Source organism: Toxotes jaculatrix, chromosome 2, assembly GCF_017976425.1.
Source record: "Toxotes jaculatrix isolate fToxJac2 chromosome 2, fToxJac2.pri, whole genome shotgun sequence".
In the NCBI taxonomy this organism is placed as follows: Eukaryota; Metazoa; Chordata; class Actinopteri; family Toxotidae; genus Toxotes; species Toxotes jaculatrix.
Window position 1 is genome coordinate 19,645,174 of NC_054395.1, and position 27,981 is coordinate 19,673,154.

At 41.6% G+C, this 27,981-nt stretch overlaps 1 protein-coding gene across 1 annotated transcript in view; it reads left to right on the forward strand.

Moving 5' to 3' along the window:
* Positions 1-27,981, forward strand: part of LOC121193793 (potassium voltage-gated channel subfamily D member 3-like) — an 88,449-nt gene that overhangs the window by 45,168 nt on the left and 15,300 nt on the right. The window contains exon 2 of the mRNA XM_041056257.1: positions 26,096-26,258. Within this exon, the coding sequence (XP_040912191.1) occupies positions 26,096-26,258 (163 nt within the window). The remainder of the gene's footprint in view (positions 1-26,095; positions 26,259-27,981) is intronic.

A 27,981-nucleotide genomic window follows, 5' to 3' on the forward strand; every position in this document is an offset into this window, starting at 1 on the left:
AGCATCCTATCTTAACATTAGTGTTTGGCTCAGTTCATCACTGTGCCTAAGTACTGTAGAGCCTCACAGTGCCAGTAGCATGGCTGTTGAATCTAGTTTCAGATAAGGGAGTAGTTTAGACAGTAGGACTGTTTTTAAAATGTGACACAACTTAGTAAATGTAAAAACAAAATCTGCTGTAACTGCTGTACATGTTAACAATATCAAAATGTTGGAGTTGAAATCTCTCATACACGGTTTCTGACTGAAAACATCACATTCTCTCCTTGAACATGGTTTTATAATTAAAAAAAAAATGTTCTGGCTTTTCTGAGAAAACATTTCATTTTTTTTGTTCTGTTGCTCTGACATGCTTCACGTTCTCATTTTGCAATCTCCCACATCATTATGAAAACTAGGCATCCTTGGAGAGAGTGTGATTTGACAGCATATGCTGATTCCCATAAGATAACATGTCAGTTCTCTCACACAATTGCAGTACAAGCGTGCATGCACACCTCCACATACTCCCCACATAAACCAAGGTCAGACATTACTGCTCTCTCCCATCTTGTTAGTGCAGTTTGAAGGCATAAATAGGGAATGATGCAAGGACAGAATGAGAGGGGCCTGACAGTGGCTCAGAGAAACACAAACAAAGAGAGTTGGGCAGCAATGTGGGACACCGAGCAGAGAGAGCAGTGTGTGGCCTCAGGCTCTTGCCCCACGCTGGGCAGGATGAGTGGAGGATAAAGGCAGGGTTGCAGTGGTCTCAGGAGGAGAGATGAATGCATTATTAAACCAGATTTTGACAGCAGTATGGGCTCTGACTTAGACCCTCTGACTATGCAACCTAACAAACAGCTTGGCATATCTCCAATTCAAAATAGTTTGTACACTTTGGTAGCATAGTTAAACTGTTTTCCAAAGTATATCAGTAGACATAGAGTATAGATTATGTCAACGACTACCAGTAAATGAATATCAGTAAATATTATTACTATACCACAATTTATTCTCAGCACGCTTTATGTGGTCAGACAGTTAGGGACTTTTTTTGTGGTTTAAGCGAGTTCCCCAAGTTCCAATTAAGGGAAACTTTACTGCTTCAGCATATGAGGATAATTTAGACCACAGTGTACTTTCAACTATGTGGCAGCGGTTTTTCAACAAGTCAATGACCCAGTGAGCAAAGTAAGGTAACTAAAGAATTAGTCTGAATTAGGTGTGGAAGAACTTGAGCATTCTCAGCGCCCTTCAGATCACCATGGCATGAATGGGAACGCTGACTGAGAGCCAGGCATTTAGAATAGAATAGACTTTATTCTCATTACACTGTTATGCGCAACGAAATTAAGATGCTCTGACCAATACAGTGTGCAAAAAGAAATAAATTAACAAGGTAAAAGAAATTACAAAATAAGTTTACAGTATAGAAAATAGATTCTAAAGTATCAAAGTATCAAGTTAAGTATAAACAGGGTGCAGTATAAAAAGTGACAGGTGCATTTTAAACTTGAGCTTATTGTACATATTGTGCATATTGTTCTTCTTACACAGATACAGAGACAGACACTCAAGGAGACCGGCTGCATGTATGCATGTTTAGACTATGACTTTGATTATCAGCTCGAAGGGGAGGTGAGCTCCTGTGTGTATAAAGAAGACATAGAGACTTCTCTCCTTTGAGTATTACAACGATACCATTCTTGATTCATGGTTGATGTAGACTCCTTCTTGCAAGAATAAATACTAAAAGCTCTGATCGTCTCTGAGTCTTGGCTGAATTGGTTGGAATTTTTCTAACATACTGTGAAAGTAATATTGCACTATTCCAGTATCACACAAGAGGAGGTACATTGCTGCTGAGGAGGAGGATCTGAGGATACTAAACTAAATATTTTGGGGTTTTGGACTTCTGGCTGGACTAAACAGGAAATTTGAGGTCAGCTTGTGCTTTTGGTAATTGTACTGGATATTTGTTTCTTTTATTCATGGGCCAAACCATTAATCAAGAAAGTACTTGTTCAATAATGAAAATAATCCTTATTTGTAGCACTAGACACTAATTGTGGCTAAATGGAAGCAAATCCCTGCAGCCTGGTCAAATCTTGCTGAAAGTCTTCCCAGAAGAGAATAGCCTATAATAGCAGCTTATTAATGCCTTATGAATGAGATGCTTGAAAATCATGTTTTTTGTAATGTAATATTTTCCATATTATGCATATTCGGCCATGTAATGTATTCCTGAAGAGGCAGACACACACACACACTCCTTGCTGCTTATACAACACAGCAAGAAACATCCATTCATCTAAATTAATGTGAACATTGTATATATGTGTCACTTTGGCCACAGCGCTTACAGTACTTGTGTGTAAGCGTGTGTTTATACATGATTGTGTGCGTGCGTGCGTGCGCGCACAGCCCGGGATGAATCCTGCTCTGAAAATGTCCCACTAGGGGCATACGCTTTGTGAGATGTAAGGGCATTATGGGTTAACTGTCTGAGGACAGAGAGGCTAAAAATAGCTCAGAGCACAGAAGTGCAACTCCACGGGCCTGAAAAGAGGTCAGTGTGTTTGCACTTCTCCTGGTGTGAGCATTGTGGGTCTGCAAGACTGTGTTATGGCCTTATCTGTGCACCTGTTTGTATTACTGTGTGTGTGTTTAGAATGCTGCCATGCATTTGTGTTTTCAGGTTTGCATCTGTACAATCCAATTTGTAACACAGACAGCATGTTTGACCTTGCTGTCCACCTGAATCATCTCTCCTCTCCAGCCTCTCTAATGAGAGAGTAACTAGAGTTAGAGAAAGTCACAGAGATCGGACAAAGTAAGATTTCCTCGGCTTCACAGTTTTTAACCCTCCCTGTACTTTAGCTAAGAGCTGAGGGGAAGAGCAAGGTGAAGCGCTATGAATCACCACCAGTGCTTTCAGGTGGGAAGGCGAGTTAAAAAGGAATAGGTGATTACAGGTGTTCTATTTAGGGAAAGAAAAAACGAGGGAGAGAGAGCAAGCAAGAAAGAAAGAGAATGAGAAAGTGAAAGAAAGAGAGGCGTCAGTAGTGAGAAGGGCAGGAATTCTCTTTGTTCCTACTTCAAAGGCCACGCACAGGCATCCAGTTCCTCTCAGTCAGGGCTCATTTGAGATACTGTATCATGCATGAATATAAAAGCTTGACTTTGCTCTATGAATATAGGGTCTTGTTTTGAAGCGAGGTTGTGACAGAAGACGTGAAGGAAGTAACACAGTTGTTTAGGTGATAATGAATTACAAGGAAGTGAGAACTGGAGACGTGGAAGACGCCAGCGCGGCAGCGGTGTTGCAGGCGTCTCATTTCTAAGCTGTCCAGAGGATGCCAGATGCAGTAAGTGTCACTGTGTGTATGCATGTGTGTGGGTGTGTGTGTGTGCAGGAATTGGCCACAGGTGGTGGAGAAACACAATGTAGTTCCAAGCAGCAGACCTCCTGGGAACACAGCCATCCCCATAGGGGTTTCAGCACTGCCATTCCTGACACAAGAAAAGGTCCCTGCAGGTAGAATCCCAGAAGTTCACCTCTTATCTTACTCCCTGCAGGGCCCTGGAGCTTTCCCTCGACTTCTCGGGGCACTGTGTCTGTCATGGTTTTCTCTCTCTGTAGTTCCTTACAGACATGGAATGTGTGACGTGGCGGTCGGATGGCTTTTTGGCTTTCATGTCGCCGTTATAGAAAAGTTTCATCTCGACTGTTCGAACGTGACTGGACTTTTTCCAGATAGAGCTGCTCGTGTTAAATTTGGGCATCTGGCACACCATGCTGGGAAACACAGGAGGTTTATTTATGAGGCAGGAGATTGTTTACTGTAGGAGCCGCTAAGCTGTGTTTGTTATTTCATCATTAGCGCAGAGAGTTTTTTAATTGAACCACCAGACCAATGTCCAGCCATTTTAACTAAAGTATTATAGGTCATGTAGTTTGCAAATGTTTCTTTTCAGAGTCAAATCTTCTGATTCACATTGATCTTGCATTTGTTTTGCATGTTGCATCATATTTAGGATTGTTATAATCCTGTGCGTGACTTTTCCTGGAATGTAACAGCTCTTCTTTGCAGGGCTGTGTTACAGAAAATTCAACTAGGTCTTATGCCGGCAGACTGCAGATTTACAGAGAAGTTACTCGGGGTCCTTTTCAAATACCATGCAAAAATGTACAGCTGGCAGAGCTTTTCCCGATTGCTGTGCAGGTCTGAAAGGGGCTCGACTTTCATTCACATATTAAAGTAGTCAAACACAGCCGTCTGCCAGCAGATCAGAAACTTTCTCAAACTTTTTTTTTCTCCTAGATTTCTTCCTATTTTTAAGGCATAAAGGATAACACCTCCGATACAATGAACGGTATAGGTCCAAGTTAAACTGGACACCACAGAAATTAGAGGCTTTGTGAGCCTTAGCCCTCAGGAGCCATGGGACTTCAGCACTAGATCTCTCCCCTTTGACTGTAAACCACAATCCTGAGCCCTTTTTCTCAGTGGAATGAGATGAATCTGAATCTTAACTTCCACTGCTGCCTCACAAAAAAAATAATTCTTTCTTCCTGTTTTTTTTTTCTTTCTCTATTTCTGCCTTGCCCTTTTTGATTTGTTTTTCTCTCTCCCCTCTACTTCTTCTCCATCTCTAACTCATCATTTGCATATAGACAGATCCCATAATGTGTAGACAATTTTGCCTCTGTGCAAACACTGGCGTCTCATTCTGTTCATTTCATGTACCATTCATGTTCCTCCATAACACATGTAAAGCAACACACAGAACTTTAGCTATAACAATAGAGAGAGGAGAAGGCCTCCGGCTATGATGTGGAGCTGAGCTACTAGCTCTCACCGGGGGGGAGACTAGGATGATTTCATCTGTTCTGTGGCACTTCAGTTGCTACAAACTGTGTTGTAAATGTTTAAGCCAAGACAAGTGCCTCATGTCAGATGCAGCGTGATGGCATGCAGAGGAGATAGAGCAACCAAAGGAGGACCATGACGTCCCTTATTTGTTTCATTATCATAGAGAGCTACACACATCTAATGGCTAAAAGAAGTCAGTGTCCAAGCTGTGTTTTTAAATGACAGTATAGTGTAATATGTAAGTGATAGTTAAAACTGTTTAATTCGCGTGGCCTTTTGGAAGACTCATCTACAGCATTTGTTTTTCTTTTTTTTTTTTGGGACCAGCTACTCACCGCGACACATTTTCTGGTCTAAATATAATAAATGACAATTTTCACTTTCATGTTTATACTGTATTATGATTTGCCAGAAATTATGTTATGTTGTTAGTATTTTTTTTTTTTGCTGTCACAAGAATCTCAACCAAATAATGATCGTATAACCTCTTATTTATGTGTGTGTTGGCTCATGTGTCGTGAAAATGTGTACCCATGGGGTTCCTTCTTCTAAATGTAGTGCTCACAGGTGATGTCATCCTCATTAAGACGCATGCTCCTGCTCCCACACACACACACACACACACACACACACACACACACACACACACACACACACACACACACACACACACACACACACACACACACACACACAGCTCACCATCATGTTCAAATAGAACAACGGAAGAATATACTCAGTCGTATTTTTAGAGGCTTTGCTCAGCGAGGCACAATGACATGCTTTATTCCCTACCTTCTATTCAAATGCCCCTAAACCAAAACTGTATTCGCACTTAACTGGTTATGAAGATGTCTTCTATGTAGCAATTTTTTTCTCCAACAGAGACAAATGATATCATGATGATACTGTGCATTCATTGTTCTGTGTGTTTGCGTTTTTCTGCTGCAGTTGAGCCTCCTTTTGATGTTGATGTGTTTCCTCCTCCTTAATTCCCTGCTTTGTCTGTTTGTGTTCACTCTGCCTGCGAGCCTACGTACACCCTACCCACACCTCCCATCAGCCCCTTGAGCTCCACATGAAACACCACACTGCTCCTCTGTGGCCAGCCAGCGCCTGCTGCTTTGGAGTCCAAGCAGCAGGCTGACAGTCGGCAAAGCCTTACAAGGCTATTCTCAGCTGCTGCTGCTGCTGTTACTGCTGATGACCCGCTAGACCTGTTCCGTGGTATACTGATGCGGTTCAATATGCAGCGTGGGCCGTGTAGGAGTCACAACACTTGTTTAAACACTCACTCTCTCTCTCTCTTGCTCACTGGAGCTCGCCCTGCATGCTGAATTTAGCTCTTCAGCTCTGTCTTTTACGGCCTTCTCGCTGCGTAACTGCTCCCTTTCTTGCTGCGTTGTGTTTTTCAGTCTTGCTTACATTCAGTCCTGCTATGTCACTTCACTTTGTCTTTTTTCTTTTGCATATTATATATTCCCTTCTGCTTAGCCTTTTTTTATTTGTTCTGCACTCTTTGTCTTTTGTGCACATCCCTCTGCAGTTCCCTTTTTGTCTTGATTAGTGTATCACAAGGATTCATTCTGATGTTCATAGCTGCAGACTTCTGTCGCAAATTCCTTTCTCCCCACCGAATTTCTCTTTTTTTTTACTAGTCATCTTTGTTTCTCTCAGAAAAAAAAAATGCTTTTTAAAAAAAAAAACTGTGGAAGTGGAAAATAATTCTCTTGTTAATGTCTCTTCTTAGCCTCCAAAGGCTCTGCAGAGGAGGGTATGGCCACTGCAGCCCTAAGCCACTCTATGCCTAAAGCCATGCTGGAGGGGGATACAGGTTGAAGGCAGAACAGATTAAATGAGCCAGGAGTCACTGAAGCCCCAAGGGCACCACATTTTGCCCCAATTAATTGTGTTTGTCAGAGCGTGAAAGTCCAGCGTCCCTTCTCTGGCAGTAAGGTAAGAGGACAGAAAGGTCTGGTATGGCTCACAAGTGCCACCCCCTTCCAGACTTCTGCTCTCCTTTCCCCCTTTCCTGATGTTTCTCAGCAGCTGGCCTGAGGCTCCAGGTACGCACAGCTCTGCTATGATGAGTTTGAGCTGGTTTAAGTTTGCACCACTTGCTGATTTAGCGGTTAATTTAAAACAAACTTTAATGGTCTCAGTAAGTTGATTACATTTCAGCCAATTATGGGTGTTTTGGAAAAGGGCTTCAATGTTGTGTAATGGAACACAGTTTTTGGCTGCGAGGGACCTGAGGGGCTCTGGGTTATTGTGAATGTAATTGTGTGGAACTAAACAGTGGAGCATCATCCACACAGACAGCTTGTGGTTAACCCAAGGCAGCCCTCAGTGATGTGGTTTTTTTGTGTGTCTGTGTGTATCTTTACGTCTGTTTATGGCAGGTTTTGTTTATATGTACATAGAGCATGCCAGAAAGATCATTCTGAAGCAGACGTGGTCATCAGGTTACCAGCGGAGGGGGAGTAGGTAGACTCTTGTGTGCCTTTGTCGTCTACTGGCCAAATGACAGAAGAGGTGGCTGTCACGGTTAAGGCTAAGGTTAATGTTTTGAATAGAATGAAGTGTAACATCTAATTTGGCTCTTGTAAAGGTCAGTGCACAGAGTTTGACTCCAGAACATAACATGCTCTTGATCAACTCTGCCATGAGCCGCTGGTCTCTTTTGGGCATGTTTCACCATATGAAGAACAGAAGCCAATCTGACGCGGTGAAATATCAGTCGTGTCATTTTTAACACGAGACCTCGTTCAGAGATGGGATGTGAGAGAAAGCAAGTGTTTACCTTGTGTGTACTGTATGTAAGGATGCTATTTGCATATCTAAGGCAGCCCCCCTAGATCAGCCCCCAGCCATGTAGCAAAGAGGCTAACTTAGCTTGATCATTTGGCCAAAGGCTGTTTCTGTGCTCCAGGCTCACACACACGCATCCTTGCACATGCTTCTGCTGTGCATACAGTACACGCACGCACACCCACACACAAACATACGCTCTGTAAACACATACACACAGAAGGAGCAGGAAGCCCTCTGCGTCAATCACATCAAATTATAAAACAGGCTCATATGGAAACGGGATAATAGTCATGCACAGTTACACACTCACATGTTCGCACTGCACTCTTGCAGACTTGCAGTCGCTGAAATGGAAAAGCTTTCAGCTCAGCTCCAAATGTTTACCGAGGAGAATGGAGCGTCCGTCTGTACTTTTTCCATAACCCTGTTAGTTGCTTGTTTTGAAGCTGGTGACCAAATTAATAGGTTGCATTGCACATTATAACAAACACCTGGGGGCCTGTTTCCTTCATGGAAACAGTAATAGGAATATCTTCATCTAAACGTTAAGCAGAAAACTCTCCCGAGAGATAGTTTATCGGTAGAAATAATGGTTGTGTCCATGAAGTTGCTTTGCTTTCTATTTCTCAAGCAAATCTGTCCTAAACAATTTTGCTTGCTCAGGAGAGTGCTCTAAAAACAGGATTTTAAATGAATATTTTGCTGTCTGTTGACACCAATTAGTTAGCAGAACATTCAGTAAGTGGAAAGTGAGAAATAATTTATTTGATCGGGGTCCCCCGAGGTTAGCCGAAAATCTCTTCAGAACATCTCTCTTAAGGTTCACGAAGATGGCCCATAGCAGTGGCTGCCAGGAAAGCACTGAACACAGACAGAGCAGAGAGTACAGAGTATAGCACAGCAGAGTTTATATGTAGCGACTCAGTGACTCCCTGCTGCTCTCTGTTCTCTCTGCATAGAGACACAAACGTACAGCAGCAGCAAATTTAATGTGTTTTTCACTCTCTTATAGTTTCTTTTTTTTTTGTCCTCAGACAGACATGTTTCCAGAGGCAGACAGCAGTGATGTGTATCTGAGTTTGGCTGGAAGTGTATATTTGTGCGTGTCTGTGTGTGTGTGTGTGTGTGTGTGTGTGTGTCTGTGTCTGTGTGTGTGTGACTGTGTGTGCATAGTCAGTTCTTGGTGTTGTATATTCCTTCCCCAGCAGTGTTGAAATATTTTGACAGAGCGATTGGCCTCAACATACACAGCTCAGTGGAAGGAATGTCAAGCCGTGAAAGTCTAACTGTACTGTGTGTGTGTGTGTGTGTGTGTGTGTGTGTGTGTGTGTGTGTGTGTGTGTGTGTGTGTGTGTACTTGTAGATCTGTCTTTGTGAGGACCAATTTGAGCATAGACCTTATGGAGCGAGGACATTTTGGAAAACAGAGGATGTCTTGGTCGGTCCCCACAACTTTAAGGGGCTGTTTGAGGATTAACACTTGGTGTGCCTGTGCAAATCTGTAAATGTAAATGCAAGTAGTAGTAAGTTTGTGTCTCTGCCACATGCACATACACACTCTCTCAACAGTGTTTTTTTTTTCTATTTGTGCATTCTTCCTCTGCCACTTTGCTTGTGTGCTAACACAGAAGGGCCAGGTCTGCTGCAACCATTACCAGCACTAAAAATAACATTCTGTTTTCCCTCCCTGCTCTCCATATTAGTGTTGATAAGGGTTTCATTTGTGCAAGACGCTGATCCTTTCCTACTCTGGAAGGGAGGATGCAAAAGTGGATGTTAGGAACAGAGATGATGCCTGTATCGAAGGTCAGGGGCATAGCCAGTTTTGCTCTTGTTGTGAATACTGTTGTCTTCATTGAGCAGAATAGAGTGGAGGTCTTTTCTGTTCTTTTTCTGCTGTGGGGCTAAACATTGTGAGCTTCCGTGGCCCACATATATTTGCATTCTCCATCCATATGCACACTTTGACCTGCATCCTCCATTGCTTCTTCAGCTCCTTATGCTAAAGTTGACAGCGACCTATCCATGGAGGGAACATATTTCTGTAGATGAGTGGCGGATGGATGGAAGATGAAAGGTAAAGATGAAGAGCACCAGATTTAGAGGAAAGAGATGTTCATTCCAAGATGGTCGAGGGGAGAGTGTGTTCGGGAGAGGGCAGGGATTGGTTGGCACGCCAGCTGCTTAGGTGCAGAGATGGCAACAAGGGGAGCAGAAGGCAAGAGCAGCCAGCTGGAGAGGGCAGAGTGCAGGGCGGAGTGAGCGGCAGAGAGGACCAGGCACACCGGCTGTCAGGCAGTCTGCACAAGCTTCACATACAGGTGGGCTTGGAGATGTAAATTCTTCCAGGAGGACTTGTGCTAGGGTGAGAGAACACAAGAGAGACATGGATGAAGAAATGAAAACAAGCTGGGCGTAGTGTACACATGTCTCTATCAGCATCTGTTACACCTGCAGATTTGTTGCATGTGTAAGAGCATGTGTGCAGATGTATGTTTGTCCGACCTCTGACATTTTTTGAAGTGAAACAGAGCAAGACTTTCACTGAAGCTAAGCAGCACATTCAAGAAAATGGTATTTATTCCAAAAACACAACAGACTCTGGACATACTGTACATGTTGCTTACTGTACTTTACGCAAGCATGTGCATCCTTTCGGTAGCTTATAAGCTTCTCTTTCTCTTCTTTGCTCTTCACCCTCAATCCACACTCCTACATCAGGTCGATGGCGCTTTCAAAGAGCTTTAAAAAAAAAAGAGAGAGAGAGAGAGAGAGAGAAAGAAGTGTCAGATCCTATACAGTGATATACTGTACAAGAGCACACTGGACTGTGTCTGGCTTTCCAAGTGTGCGTGCTTGTCTGGACAGGAGCCAGACAGGGATCCCTGCCAAAGAAGGAAGAGTTTAATACAGAGCATGTCTTAAAGGGAAGGTGAGGGAGCAGCTCATCTGCCCACAGAGAGCGGCAGAGGTTAATGCAATCCCTTTAAATGGACATAGAGCCAGTTAAGAGGCAATCAAGAGAGCAAGAGACTAAATAAGTTATCTATTGAAGACTGCTGTGGAGATAACCTCTGTTTGTTTATTTCTTAACTGACAAACATTCTGCATGAACATTATTTTCAAATCAAATATCCCATCCCTGTAAAGTGTTCTTATATTTATGAGAGACTTGACAGTTTGTGTTTATGGCTTTTTTCCCCTCCTTTTTAACCTCACCGATAAATTTATTGCACGATTTGATTCTCCTGACATCTGTATCTTTGCTGATGAGTCTGTTATTGACCAATGATTTTGGATGCTGTGAGGAATAAGGAAATCACAGAAGTCTTCTGTCTCATAATTGCCTGGCTTTGAGGTGCATTTGTGAAGGAGGTTTGCACATGTGCGCACATGTGTGAAGGGAAGCCAGGGGGGGAAGGGAGGTTGCGTGCAGCACAACCTGATAGATTGGCTATCTGCAGCATTAGAAATGGCTGTCTGATGGATTAGTATCAGTGGCATTAGCACTGATGTGTGATGGAAATGATTTGTGATGCCTGGATTCCCCTGTCTTCCATCCCTCTCCGCTGATTCTTATTACTACACAGAGGCTTTACAATCATCCTCAGGCTGCGGTTAATATATGTTTGTGTAAGCATGTGTGCGCATACTGCATGTGTGTGTAATGCACATCTGTATGTTTGCATGCATACAGCTGCCTGCATGCACGTGTCTTTCGTATTTACATAATGTCGGAGTAGGTATAATGTGCTGCACTAAAAACCCTGATCTGAAAGCTTATTTGTGTTAAAGACAGCATGTTTCCTTCCTCCTTCATTCATCACCATGGTTACTAATTGGCTTATAGTGCATGTTAACAAGCTGTCTTTTTCATATTGGCCCATGCTCTCAACGTGGAATATGTTGCTTTTTCTGCACTATGGGTTAATCCCCAGCAGTCCTACAGAGTCACTCTTCTTTTTTTTCCATCCACACTTCCTTTGAAGGTTATTTTTATGTTTGACCTTGAGAAAAAACTGACCTCTCTGAAATTAAAATTTCATAGCGCTTCCCTATAGCCTGCCCTCTTTTCTGCACTTCCACCCACCCACTGCTCTCTCTCTCTTTCTCTCTCTCTCACACACTCTCTTTCCCTCCCAGATCAGTCAAGACACAGTCAGACAGAATCAATACATGAAATGTCTCTGTGCCACACTACACGAGAAGAACTCACCTTATGGTGTGGACGGGCTATAAATCAACAACTCTTAAAGTGTTTTTGTAAATTTTTCCAAACAAGTTATTATCCTGTCCAAAAGGTTTACAAATATCTGGTGATTTTTAATAGCTGTTTATGTATTTTTATATAGTGTATCGCCACAGCAGATATTACAGTTGCTCCTGTTCTGACATTGTTTTAGTTAAGTCTATGGCGTGCTGTATCCACAGTTGCTGCTACACAGATGCTGTAACACAACCTCAGTCCTCATTACATGTCAGGATACATGACCAGCTAATTCCCCCATCAAAACCTAACCTGGCAACCCGACACCCCACGCCTACCTGACTACGTGCTGTTGATGACAGCGCTGTGAGAACGTCACGGTCAAAGATCAAATAGGTGTGCACGATTTGCACATTAACCTACATCTCCATTCTGATTCAATAACAAGGGCCGGTCATTGAAGGGTAGAGTTACAGCGTGGGATGAACTGTGCCTGGATATAGGCTTACAGAAGGAGCTGAGATGTAACTTGGCCCAGCACTAAAGGGCCAGCATGTCAGTTCAAAGGCTGCTCTTATTTAGCAAGGGGGAAATGCCAGGGATGAATTAGTGATGTGCTGGAAAGCTCCAGAGGAGTGGAGAACGGGTACTCGTAGATAAATAATGTCTGTCACAGTACTGTAAACATTGCGTGTGGGTGAGTGCATGTGTATGTATGGGTGTGGGTAGGTTTATGCGTGAGTGTGGGTGTGCTGTATAGTGCACACTTGTGAAACTGTACAGCATATATTTACAGTGACACTCGACAGCTTATTTCTTGCACCCACACAACCAAACAAAAACACCTACATGCACACTTCCCCCACCTGTCTGTGCTGCCTTGTTCGGCTCACTTTCCTGTTGTGAGTCATCTGCCCAGTTGGAGTGTACACACACATACACACACAGGTGACAAATTCCAATAAAGCTCAGAGCACTTTTCCAGTATGTGTGCACAGACTGTCTGACATTTGGTCTTTGCCCTGGGGGCTTCTGCACATCCATTCCACCCCAGCAAAGAGGCCTGTCACTGGGCCTCCTCTCTCCCATAGGTAGCCTCCCTGGAGCTCACCTGTTATCTCTCTGCCTCCTGTGCCTGAAGCTTTCCCTTGACTGCCCAGGGTGCTCCTACTGTTGAAACTCACACACACACATACACACAAACACACATACACACACACACCTAACACACATGCCAGTCTCGCCAGGCAGTGAAATAGGACAGAGGGCCGGGCTGGAGACACCTCTCCTGAGTCTCAGTGATGCCCTAGTTTCTCTAGCAGCCTACTTTTGCTCCACTAACACACACACACATCCAGACAGCTACCTTCATCCGTAAACACTGATCCATGCTGACAGGCTGAACTGTTGCCACGATGGGCTTTGGGAAATATTGCAGCTTATACGCTCTTTTGATTTTTGAATTTAATATGTATAACAGCATTTTAGGTGCAGCCCATCTAACCCAGCATTCACTAGCTTCGGTTTTGCCCCATTTACTTTTCATGGATAGACATGTCATGTTGAGATGACATGTTGTTATCTCCGGCGCTCTGACTGGACAGCACATTGACCAACCTAAAGCGGATTTAGAGGCACCAGCCGGCTCTAGTTAGCTGTATTGACCGCCTCGCCATCAGACTTGGACATAGATCAGTACAGTCGATGCTGCCATTGTGCTGGACACTGATGAGAAGAGCCATGTTGACCATGTTCACAGTCAATAAGTCAGGCAGCGTAAAACAGTATGTGATAAGCCTGGACTGCAGCAAGCCAATATTCTTGGCCACAGATAAACAATCTGACAGAGACATTGTTGATTCAAGGAGAGATGAGCAGCAAATTGTGTGTATCAACTCCTGCTTTCCCCTGAAATCACTTTTAGTGATGGGGTGAAATCGACCCTTGTTGGATATTCTTCCACTGCGTGAAGTGAAAGATATTTTTTACTATATTTCTGACTCTGTAGTTTGTAGTTTCAAAGCTGTACATCACTAAAAAAGAAAAGTGCCTCTGAAGTTGTGGCTCTCAGATACTTGTTGAGTATGAATTACACTTAAGCCAAATGGGCTGAGTGTTCACCCCTGATATGTTAGATTACCGCTAAATGCTAACCGCGCTGGCCCTGCTACCACAAATGTGTTTTGCTACCACTAATGGGTAATGTAGCCCGGCTCTAATGTAACCTGTCGCTGATGTTAATGTAACCCTTTTAACTGCAGTGACATGGCACTCTGTATGCTGCTCAGTTGTCGCAGCACTCACAAGGTCCCCATGACAACAGGCAACATCAAAGAACTGAGAACAAGAGCCATCTTTGGTGTTGAAATGGATGGATGAGGAAGTTTTCCGTTTTTTGGGTGAAGCCCAAAAAAGTACTGAGGAATTCTTGGGAATATCAAAAAGAATATTCAAATGAGGCGTACATATAGAGTGGGATGAGGAAGAGAGAGGCCTCCATGTGCACATTTGACTTATTTCCCTTCCTCTCACACTACCGCAGTTCTTATGGATCTGTTTTAATCGATTAGATAGGCAACAATTTAATCAGCAGCGTCCGTGAGCTACAGCATGTGTAACACATGGGAGCGCAGAAACGAACAGTGGATTAGAGCTTAATTAATTTTCATCTCCTTTTGGGAAAAAGTTCAATAGTTCAATACTTAAGTCAAATCAATCATTCTAGACCTGCTGCACCACCAGGGCCTCTGAGAATGTTTCTTATATTGAGTTTGTTGGAACATTTGGCTACTTATTGATGCCCTGACATTGGATTGGGCAGTGAAAATCTAGCAGCAGCTTTCCAGCAGAGAGCTGAACCAGAGAAGAAAAATAATTGTATTACCACTGAGTTTTATGTATTGACATATGCAGTACAAGAAATGAAAAATAGCAACACACAGTAACTGCTGTTTATGTGAGGGGGGGGACTGCATGCCAACATAAAAACACACACATGCTTACAAACACAAACACACTTCCCAACTATACGATGGGAAGAAATGGTCGGACCAAGTTAAAGAAGTGCTATCACTGTGACCTGGACAGGAGGCAGAGTAGATGTGACATCCTGAAATGTGCTTTACTTTTCTCTCTCCCCTTTTCTATCAATTTATCTCTTCTCCTTCTGTCTCATTTGGTGTTTGTCTCTGCAGGGGTCACCCTCGAATCCCACAGCAGTCCCCCCCTCCCTTTTATTTCCTCTTCACTGCAGTCTCCTTTTCCACATTTGCGTTTTCCTCCCTTCCCCTTCCTTTAATGTGTTTTTTTTTATGTGCTTGTTCTTTCTTCCCTTTGATCCCTGTGTGAAATCTGTACTGGGACCAGCCAGTCGGTCACCTTGCTGTTATGCCCCCCAGGCTCACTGCAGAGTGGAGATGACCCCTGAACTTTTGGGCCTTGACCTTTCTCGTTCTCCCTTCTCTCAACTCCAGCCTTATCTCTCCACACAGCCTCATTTCTTTTCATCTCTGAACATCAGTTCCAGCTGGGGTCAAGCACAGGGAGGACAGGGAAGGGCTGGAGTGATGTGGGAGCATATGTTTAAAAAAAAAACAAGCAAAAAAACAGCACAGATTTGTTAGTTTACAGTTATATCAAAATAGCCCTTAACAGAATTATAACACTTTTTATTCTGGTGTATTGTATATGGACGTACTATGTTTAGGTAAGAACTTACTGATAGACAACAACAGCCACCTCTTTATGGCACTATACATAAACTGCTACTGGTATCACTGAGATTTAAAGTAAAGTAAAATAGAAAGTTAAAAAAAAAGTTGTCAAACTAGAATACAATAGGTTTGTAATTTAAAGCAAATGAAATTAACTCTAAAATTGTTTGACAGTACAAATCGTTTTTTCATCCAGTTTCATCATTTTCATCACTTGTACTGCTTGACTTTCCTCTTGGACACTGAAACACACACATACACAAACACGCATGAATGCACGCACACACAAACACACACATAAAATAATAATTAAATTTGCAAAAATGGTAACTCTAATAAATTATTACTGCGGTGCTTTTGACCGTACAATGATGATTGTACAAAATTTCATGGCAGTACATCCAATAGTAGTTGAGATATTTCTGGACAAAAGTGGCGGATTGACCTACAGACCGACTTTAATGTGGCCTGTAAAATACGTGTGTACCGTGGTTTCATTTTGCATACCTGTAAGCATTAATGCAATTCAATATATCTATCGTAATCTGTCATAAAAGTCTGATAAATATCGTCTGGGCCCTTTTAGCTTAAAGACTTTGTAATTGCTGTCTCATTCCTTTTTGTTCTCTCTCCGTCTCTCTCCTTAAACTGCTGACTGTAATGTCACACACTATTTGACACGTGTAACACTGGAGTTGTGCAGTTTGTAGTCGCCTTGCCCGCCCTGTAAGTTTGATTCCCAAGTGAAAGGCGTGTCGTGTATTTGCCTGAACTCTATTTTGCTGTTGTCTTGCACCCTGCAAAAGAGATCAGTCTCAGAATTCAGACATTTCTCCAGAGGTTCATGCTTCAACCGAGCGCTGTTGGTTCTCGTTAGCAGCTTAATTGAACCACACATCAAGGTTGCTGTGCCCCAGCTCCTCAACCTCTCTCCTTCTTTCTTCTGCCACATTGTTCAGTGTAGCCAAGCTCACAGAGATAGATGGGTTCCTGTTTCAATTACCAACAGCCATTACTGGTTTTAACCATACATCCGCCCGTATCAGCCCTCCAAGGTTTCAAAGTATTTCAGCACATGCAGAGATATGCCTGTTATCAGGACTGTGTACATAACCACACTCAGACGCATTAAAAATTACCATGTGCACATAGAAATGCACACAGGCAGATGCACAAATGTGTTAATGGTTCTACTTTTTTGTGTGAATTATGCAGTATGCAGGGAGTCAGTAGTGCAAGCTTTGGGGACTTTGCTATCTCATATGTAATTCATATTTAAATGTTGTTATCCTCCTTCTCTTCTGGTAATTGTGTTTGCACTTCCTGGTTACTCTTGGAAGTGGAGGCACTGAAGCGTTCTGTTGATAGCAGTCTGGTAATCGCTAATTACAAAGACAGGCACATACACACATGCTCACACACAAATGAGAAACTCTTCAAACAGTGTCCCTGGCTATTATTCACTGGAATCCTGGCAAGTAAGTGTACCCCCCCCCTTAATGGGACTCTTCTGGAAAACAACATCTGTAAGATCACACAAAAGTTTCTTAAGAGATGTTTAGAAGCTTGGAAATGTCATTAGTCTCTGTAGCATGAACGACTATTTAAACGATATAAACTAATTTGAGCAATAGGGTGATGCATGAATGGAGCTGCGGTGTGGCGAGAACCAACCACCAGTTGCTGAGAATTATAGAAGCCTTTTAATTAATGTAAATAACTCCAAAATATATTTATATTTAAACCTGATGTAACACAGCACAGAAGAAATGCACTGTAAACACAACACTTTTAAGTTAAGTTGCAAACTTGTTGGCAAACAGTTGCCTATTTACACATTAGCATTCATTTGGAGTGTCTACTGTGTGCCTGATGAATTAACTCCAATCTCCACTGTCCAATCTCCACTTTTTTTGGTCTCTACCAGCTCTTCAACCAAAAAAGGAAAAGTTGCAGGACAGAAAACAAAAACGAGAGGTGATAATTCTCTGTAGGTTGATGTTAATATAAAAATATAGATTCATTATCCCTTATTAGAACTAATTAGATAATTGTTTTTTTTTCAACTTGTCTCCAACAGACACAAAGACACATTAGAAAACGCTAAATGAGCTAACATCTAAAGAAGATAGTTACCTTATATTTCTCAACAGAAGTTAAAGGATTTAATCTTTGTGTTTTTGTTATTTTGGGGGGAAACACAATCATATATCATTAGCAATAAGCAAATTAAGCACTGGCTTCAGCATTGTGATTTCTGTCATTTCTGCTCGCTCTGTTGTTGAAGCTGTTTAGCGAAAGCCTACCTAGTTTGTTAATTTAGCACAGTGTTGGACTGATGCTGCACCAAAGCTATGCAGTTCTTTGAAAACCATGGAGGCCAATCAAAATCAAGCACTCTCTCTTTGGTTTTCACAATGCTGTGAAAAATCGGTGCTGGGATAAAACTCTGCAAAGTGTCGAAGTTACTCTCTTCCGAGTCACAGTGTAGCAAACTGGAAGTGTGTTACGGAGAAATGGTGGCCATCCCTCAGTGTGATTCACTGTGTGATTGGTTGTGAAGTGAGTGATGATAATGACCTTTCCTCTGTGTGCAGTGCAGTGTGAGAGTAATGCCCTTCACTTTATCAACTTATCTGTGTGTTTCTTTCTCCCATTCCCTTCTCATCATTTGACAAATGTAAATGAGGAAATAACCTATATGCCTGCCTCACAGTGCACCCTGGAAGACTAAGAAATTGGATTTTTGCCATAGTCTTGCAGTTGCTTTTTTATGTGGATAAAAAAAACACTGATCGTTGCAATGTAGCATGTATGTGATCCATCACATATGTGGCTCGTAATCCAGCTAATTACAAGGTGGTGGCCAAGTGTTTCCATTTACTCTATGGCTCAAAAGTGACAGTTTTGTGCAGTAATTCTGTTATCACCAAGTGCAGATGGTTATTTGTTGTATTCTCCATAAGAGGAAACACAACACTTCTCCAGCGGGAAACACTAATAGCATACACAAAAACAAAAACACCTTTCTCAGGCAAATGTTTTATGGTGCCACCTAAGCATTTAGCTATTGCATAAATAGCAATGCAGATATTGCAGTTGCTGTGTTGTAATTAAATGTCCCACACATGGAGTCATATGTGAGCAATTGGAATTGGAGGTGAAATGCTGTCACAGCACTTTTGTAATGCCCTTACATTCACATGATAAATGCAAAAGAGCTCAAAGTCCTTTACATTGCAGCAACACAATGGTTCATTTCAGTGTTACAGTATCTCCCAGGCCCTGATGACCCACCCACAAGTACAAGGAAGACAATAAGTTACCTTAGCCATTTTATACTGTAGGTGATTAGAGGTGGTTAGCGGAAGTAAATATATTGGAGGAGCTATAAGAGAAGCTATAAAGGAAGCTGCCTGGAACATGTTTCTGTCATTTTCACAGATCAAGTTTTAGATTTCAGTTGTTGGCAATGTTCCCACCTTTCACAATACCTACGTTCCTATTGTAGAGCTGATCAAAACAAGGTCACTGGTGCAATTAACATGCCATTCAAAGAGAGAGCCATATACTGTACTTCATGCTAATCTTGCTGTGAAAACCAGAGCAAGATTTTTATTCAGTTTATTTCTGCAGCCTTGGCCTCTGAATGGGTTGTTTGATTGGTGCGAGGAAGGGTGCTGTGCACAGTCATTTCAGCTTTGGTGCTTTTTTTTTTTTTTTTTGCCAAATAGTTTTGTTACCTACCCACATCACCCTTCCAAACTGCATTTTGTTTAACAATTCTGGTTAATGACCAGAATTGTTCCTAATCAGAAAATCTTGCATATCAAAAATGTACAATAAGTTGTGTATTAATGTATTAATGTGAATTAGCCCTTGAGTCTAGTCTTAGTGCACACTCTTATTTTCTTATTATTAAGAAAATAAGAGTGTAAGATTATAGCTGGACTCTCCCAACAGAAACTCACCAGTTATTTTCCTGGAATATAGCTCCCCTCAGTACATCCTCCTGTGATGTGTGGCATTTCATAACAACCACACAGTTTTGATCTTGCTTTTCTACTGTGGATCATCTCAGACAGAATGACTACTTTTGAAGTTTCTTTAACTGTCTCAGTAAGCACACTTGTTAAGCAATCAATTTTCTGACTTAAGTCTAAATTGAGCTCCACAAATCAGGATCACAATCAGAGTTCATGTCTGTGTTAAGCTGTCTATAGGGAGAGCTGAGATTATTGTAGCTCCAGTCTATCTGATTTAATCCACATTAAGACATATTTAACCAAACATATCCAACCCCTCTGCATATTGTCATCAGCACTAACTGAATCCCTTATTTCATACCCTTTCTTCTTCCTCCTTCTTCTGTATCCATCTACTTGTCTCCTTACCTGTTGTTCCTCCTCATCCTTATTTCTTGCTCTCCTGCGGTGACATTTGCGGGGGTGATTTTAGATGGTTGTCCCATCCCTGAAGAGCAATGTGTCATCAGAGTTACTTCCATCTGAGTGACTGGCCATGAAATGTCAGATGAGAGTACAGATGGATGAATGGTTGAGGGTTAGAGGCCTGGAGAGACAATCTTTCACTCTGCTGAGCCCAAAAGAGCTAAGCTTCACTGGCCTGTGACAGGTACCCAATAAAAATGGGACTCTACTACCACTTATGGATATTTTTATGAGGTGTCATCATTTATGGCCACTGTTGTAACACATGTATTTTTCAAAGTCGACCTCAGCTGTGGATATGAATTGTTAAATATGCTGAAACAGGTCTGGGAGTAAGACTTAAGGTCATACCGTATGTCATTTTTTTTGGAGTCTGGAGCAGCAATGGCATATTACATCCTTTGGTTTTGCTTTTGGTTGTAATTCTGTATTATCAAATATGAACTTTGGCTGAACTCTTGTCATAAAGATATGATTCATGTATTAAGTATAAAATCATGTATTACAAATTAATGATTTCAAGCTCATTTTATTTGAAAAGTAATCAAACTAGTTGTAGTAGTTGTTTCGCATATGTGAAGAGTTCTGTCTGTCAGCAGAACACAGTTAATTAGCAGTTTGTGTTTTTATAGGTGAATTTGCATTCATTTCTCAAATCCTAATACAGTGTATATTGGTTTCTTAAGTTTATTATAAAGTCTTAGATACTGTGGCCTTTATTAGAGCTTAAGGTTTTAATTATAGACCACAAATTTCAGCGTGTACTGTATGACAGGTGGCAGCCCTCTCTCTTGTCAAAACATTTGCCTGTAGCCTTTAAAGACATGCAGGCTGCTAACAAAGTAGTCAACAAAGTAGCTGTAAAGTGTGGTGCAGACAGATTTTCAGCCGTGTGAAGAGTGTGTGTGTGTGTGTGTGTGTGTGTGAGCAGCCGTAGATAGGAACTATAGTAGCTCTCCATGGTGCTGAAAGATCCTAGCACTCTCAGCAGACCTGCAGTAAACTGAAGACTGTGGTAAAGATCCTCCTCCAGGATTAAATATAAGTCAAAAATGGGTTAAAATGAACAAATGGGCCCTGAATAAAGACACAGAGTAAGACACTAGAGTCCAGATTGCTCAGTGCTGCATACTGATGAGTGACCCTGCACTGACACGCAAGACCTCGCCTGTGTATGGGCTTATATGTCCATAGAAGATAGTTGTGGCTGTTACATGTGCCATATGCAACCAGTGTGTGTTACCCTTAATATCTTTCTTATTTTTACTAGTATGGCAACTTATTCAAACCCAGCTGATCTCACTGTATCAAAAAATCTCATATTTTCTCAATATTAAATACTGATGATGTTTCTAGGACTGCAGATAGGTACGTAAAATAAAGTGAAAATGCACATTAGGTTTTTTTTTTTTCAGAGCCCAAGATGACATTTTCAGATATTTTATTTTATCACACACACAAACTAAACATACATGTTACTCATACAGTAAACACACAAACCTACTCACTAACACTGAATGGACTGCCACCTCCAGTCGGTGATTTCAGTCCTCCCCGGGGGTCAATCCACCACAAGGGACTGTGGTCCAAACAGAATCACTTAGGCTGTGTCTGAAGGGAACGGAGGAAAATTGCAGAGGAATCACATGGGATTTGGTCTGTAAATGGAGACCCAACCCTCGTCACTTCATATATCTCTGTCCTGCTTGCCCCTCCTTCTCTCCCTCCCTCCCGCTTTAATAGTAGCATCCAATCCCAAACATATCAATAAATATGGCATTATGATCTTGCTGCACATATATAAAAGCACTTTATGAACCACAAAGTGAAAACAAATTTCAGCAATAAATATTTACCCTGAGACTCAGAACAGCTAGTCTCAAGCGTATTGTGCAGATGGTTTTAAGTATACCCATACAATAAAAAGACAATGAGAATTCTTTTTTTTTTTTTTTTTTTTACAATATTTGTATGAACAGTGTTTGTGCGTACAGTCCTTTGATTATGGCCACTTTCATACTTGTTGTTTTGTATCACACCTGTATGCTGACTGGGTTTATCAGTGTGAATTTAAGGGGGTGAGCCGTGCTTTCCCGAACTAACATGACATGACCTGCCATCATCACAAATCTGTGTGTCTGTCAGCCCTTAGACCATCTCTGATAAGCCCATCCATCACACATAACCTCACAAGAGCACTCAGTCCCACTCAATAACCTCCCATCTATCCTTCCTAGACTTTATTACTATAACCCGCAGGGACCTGGCCCGCCTGTGATGGGATGTGACAACCCTGACCGAAGACTGACCTGCCCACCTGACCTGTGTGTGTGTGTGCATGTGGGATCTGTGCATACATCCGGTATTTGTTTATATGTGAGGACACACATATACAGCAAACTCATGGTTGTGTGTGAGTGTGGTATGAACGAGAGGGGAGGGCAGGGGCTGATGGAGAGAAAAATAAAATAAAATACCCACGGGTCCTCTGCATCTGCTGAGAAAATATCTCACCTCCCAGTGTACTTCCTTATCCATCTTCTTCCTTTCTGAGACATTTACCTCCACCTCCACCTCATTCCCCACCCTCAGTGTCGTCTTGCAAAGTCAGAAACGGCCCCGGCATTAATCCAGGCGCGAGGGAGAGAAATTACATCTAACCTCGCTTATCACATGCTCACACACGCACACCACTTATTACAGCTTTCTCTTTCTTTAATGTGTGCAAGCCCAACTTTATCTATGTGTCATGTATAATGGCTCAGAGATGGTATCATCAGACACAGGCCAGCTTGACTAAATGGGAGCGGCAAATTGACTGTAGCATTAGGAGAGAAGGGCCTCTATCAGGCAATCTGATAGGATCCTATTAAAGAAGGCTTGCAGATGAATATGATTAGCTTTTCATCCCTCCTAATGGAAACATCTTCTGAGGAGGGGAGGAGATGAAATGTTTTGTAGTGATAGGGCCTTTGTACCACTGATGGGATTGTTATTGCCTAATTTGGGTAGAAAGGCCATTAAAGTTCTTGGAAGAGACGATGAATGTTCCCTGTAAGTATACGCTCAGTTGTGGCCGTGGACCAGCGGTTCACTGTGTGTGGGCAGTGTTTTGCTTTGTTGATGCAAAGACCACCCTCCAGTTAAATGGCTTCATATTAGGCTTGTATTTGCTGAAATCTGTGACTAATGAATATGAGGTCTCTTCTCTTGTTTCATCTCCTCCTCCTATAAAATGAACTGAGTGGATTTTTTTTTTTTTTTTTTTGTGCATTCGTGGTTTGTGTGTATTACCATTCTGAATTTTTACCATCTCCAACGGACTGTGACAGAAGTGCTTCATTAGATTATAAAACGACTATCACGACGACAACTTCTTAAGCAGATTATTGTTCATTTATGGAGAGCCTCTGGGGTGCTCTGTGCCAAGTCTTCAAATAACAAGCAGTGCTACTCCCTGTGATCTGTCAAAGTGGATGAATTTGATGAGTGCTCTTGAGCAACATGTTTCTGGGTATCTGCAAGACTTGGAAGTACATTTCAAGTATTGATAGGGTTTCTCTAACTGTTTAATGACATTACTACACAAACAGACTCATTTTCATTTTGTTGCTGTGAAGCGTGCTGATTAAACAGGACCCAAAGTAGCACAGCAGTACTGACATTTATGAAGATTTCCGTTTTTAAATCATTTTTAAGACTTTGTTTGCAAGGACTGCAGTGTGTCTGGTGGAGGTTTACAACTCCACATGTGCAGACTGGTGTGTGTGCCCACATGTGTATGAGAGACAGTTTTTGCATATGGATGCGTGCCTAGCTGCAGTAACAGGTTGATTGACTAGATCTGTGCTCTGCCAATTCCATAGGGGCCTATAATATACGTTACACATGCATCAGGGGGCCGATGCCAGTCCTTGTGTTGTTAGCTTCCATGTGAAAATGTGCCTTTCCATCTGTCACACACTGGCTTGCAGTGTGAAAATCTATGGAAAAGAGGAATGTCCAGAAAAGAGAGAAAAAAAACCAAAATCATGCAGAGATAAGATTTTGCTTTTTATCCTCTTTTTGTGTTTGTATATATTGTATGTCTGTGCTGAAATAAGTATACAGATCTTTTACTTAACTGAAAATAGCAATGCCACAATGTAAAAGTCATCCATTACAAGTAAAACCTACAGGTTTTGCCAGCAAGATATTCTTTAAAGTGTGAGTAAGAATTACTCATTATGAAGGAAAAAATATTCACTACAGGTTTTTATCATTTTCATCTGTAAAGTAACTTTGGCAGCCAAATACATGCAGTGGAGTAAAAATAATTATAATATTTTCCATCTGCATTGCAGTTGAGTGAAAGTAGAAAGTGGAATTTAATTAAAATACTCAAGTAGCTCAGAAATGTACTAAACAATACTTTATATCAGTAATATATGCATATGCAAAACCCAGGGCTTGGCATTAGTGTATGAGCACATCTTAACCTCTGTAATTCCTGCTATCTGTGGTGTATTCACAGTACAGCTCACTGACACCACTACATCTCTCAGTTTTCACTGTTTCTGACACGTCACATTGCTTTCTACAGGGGTGAGTGTGATGAAACAGAGATGAGACAGATTCCCTTGCAACATTTTGTCGCTGTCTTTCCGGCTTTGCTTCTGCTGCGACTCTCTTCCTTTCAGCCTCCGTGCATCAACCAAACTACAAATTTGCAAAAGTTATGTTCACAGATGAGCGTGTCCCTGAATGATTTAACTCCTTTGTCCCTTTACCCAAAAGACAGTTTGAGATGAGAATATTCTGTAGAAATTTCTGTAGTACAAATGTGAATTATCTAGAATTTGCAATAATAATTTAATTAAAAAACAAAAAAAAACAAGCATTATTCTTAGAGCCTGAATCCACGGGCAGCAGAGAGGCTGTTTTTGCAAATAATGAAATGAATTTGATGAATACAGAGAAAGAGTTGTTTTTGCAATTCTGAGGAATTACTTATTAAGGGTGGAGGTCGACGAAAAGCAATTATTGTATCTGTGAATTACAGATTTATACAACTCACTGTGAAGGACAAAAAGAATTATGTTCAGTATGCTGCCTTACTGTGACGTAAACATGAAAATCTTTCCACAGTCAGTCTTTACATCATTATATTTAATGCTGGATGCTTAAAGGGTATTTGTTTCGGGTTTATTTGTAGTCTGACTCTGAGTCAGTTCTAATAAATTCAGTAGAACTTCTTGTTTAGCTGGAAAACAAGAACAAATTACCTGCTCTTTTTACTCATGAATAAGAAATGAACACCATTAGAAATAAAGGTTGCTTTTCCAACTTAAGTCGTGCTCTTTTAGCTTTTCAATTTCTTCCCCTCTGTCTTCTGTCTTTTTTCGTCCACTGTTGATTCCTGCAGTGTGGCTTCTTCCTTGGAAGAAAGGGATTTAATGTAGTTATTGTAATTGTGTCGTCTGTCTTTGAACTCGAGACGGGATTGCTTTTGACTTGCAAATATTTCAGATTGAATTGGGCTAAATGACTTTTGGGAAATGTCTCTGGCATTCACCGTGTCCTCCTCTTTCTCCTTTCTAAAGGTTAATATTATCTGCTCTCAGTGAATGAGTCAGTGGACTTCACTGTGCCACTCACTCACAGAGAAGTTTTGGTTGTAGCTTCCTCTCCTTGTCTCTTGGGGTAGGTTAGAGTCCTCAGGTTAAGCTTTACTCTGGTGGGGAAGAACATGTGGAGCATGGAGAAATAAAAAAATAAAGATGAATGTCTTACACAAGAAGAATGAATGGGCAGCAATCAATCTGTGTGTGTGTGTGTGTGAATGTGTGTGTGTGTGTGTGTGTGTGTGTGTGTGTGTGTCTGTCTGTCTGTCTGTCTGTCTGTCTGTCTGTCTGTCTGTCTGTCTGTCTGTCTGTCTGTCTGTAATGTGAATGACCTCCAGTCAGCTATGTGCGGCTACAAGGTTGAGCTGCCACAGACAAGTTTTATTAAATGCATAATAAGACGTTTCACTAAATTTATTCTCTCTTTCTTTCCTGTCACCTCTCACAGGTACGGAGACATGGTTCCTAAGACGATTGCAGGGAAGATCTTTGGTTCAATCTGCTCTCTGAGTGGGGTGCTGGTAATTGCCTTGCCTGTCCCTGTCATCGTGTCCAACTTTAGCCGCATCTATCACCAGAACCAGAGAGCAGACAAGCGGAGGGCGCAGAAGGTACAGGTGAACACAGTTTTATTTCCCTTCAACTGGGCCCCAGAGGGTTGGACCTCCAGACCTCCAGCCCAGAGGGGAGCCCTGACGTTTCTCTCCCCTAGAGGAAGGGACTCTACAGGGTTCATATCTTCCTTAAGACTAATGATGATGTGTGTATAAGTATATTCACTTACAATATATTCACATTAGCAGGAGGCGTGTGATTCATATTCATTGTGTCACCACACTTTGGTGGCCCTTGACCCTCGACATGCATACCTAAACCCTGACCTTCATATTCAACCCTTGTTGAGTTTTAGAGGAATATATCCTTCTTACCCAGAGTCAGACGGGCTTAATGGTTTATTCGAAAGTGTGAACCATCAAAATACTTACTAACAAATGGAAAGGTTAAACACCAGCTATAACATCTGGCTATGCAAAACCTGTTCTTGGTAATGGCTTGTAACTAATCTATCATCTATAATTCATTTATCAACTTTTAATGAAACCTGTAGTTACAACTTATAAAACGTTCATAAGTTATTAGAAAGTGGTGCTGGGTTTTTTTAATATGGTTTTGAAAACATTGCAGAGAAAAATTGTTAAAGATACTAAAATATATGTTGTATCAATCAGCACAAAAATTTCTGCCAAAGATAAAGTAGTTTTATTTATTTCACATGACTGATTTCTATTGTTGTCTGGGCTCCTCTCATTGATTTGAAGTGGGTTGGGCTCAGCTGGAGAAAGATGTGTTCTTATAGGCAACCATCAGGATTCAGCAACATTTGAATCAAAGTTTGGCTAAAATGATTAAAACACAGACTGATTCAAACACAGTCTCAAAGAAGCAGATTTTTGTATGTTTGAGTCATGAATATTTAAAAATCAATTTTCAGAGGCTTCAGAGATAAAACATTGAGCTATTACTCGATTCCATGAATATCCATGACCTGAGCTGACCTAAGCATACTGCTCTGACTCTTAGAAGAAAATATCAGGTTCCTCCAAACCAGTGTATCCGTTTCCACAACCTGTCATCATTACTCCAATCTTACGCAAAAACCCAAGTCTAAACCCTAAAATGCCCGATAGAAGAACTGAAAATCAGCAGATTTCCCCTCTTCACATGATTTTCTTTGTTGGTCTGTTCTTCTGAGGAGATTTTATCCTTGTAAGTATCGCCTCAAAAACACACACAGGCACAGATTCTTAAATGGATTATGAAAACTTGTGTTTAAACTGTGGAAGGTTTAAAGATCCTATCTCCCTTCGGGTAAACAGCCCAGCCTTAAGACCTTTAAAGAATCATGTTGTGCTGTGTCCATGAGCCAAAGTGTGCAGCAGCATCAGCAGGGGCGCATAGAAAACTAGGCTGGTAATCATAGTTTGAGGGCAAGCCTGACAGTTTTTGTTCTCCTGAGATAGATAGTAGTGTGTTTGTTTGGATCTGGCAGACATGTACACACTGACACATATTTTCAGAGTCCATTCCTCTCTCTCATCACTCTCGTTCACACCTCCCCTAGCAAGGCTTTTTTCACCCTTTTTGCTTATTTCTTCTCTTCTCCCCTCAGCTCTGCTCCTCTGTTTCCACCCACCCCCCCATTCCTCTCATTCCTCCCCCACAAACCCCTCTCCCCCTCCCTATCTCACCCTCTCTGTGATTACTGCCATCCATCTCTGCACATGCTCTCTGGTTGTAGTTTAAATCTGTTTAAAGTCCTGCAGTTCGACCGTG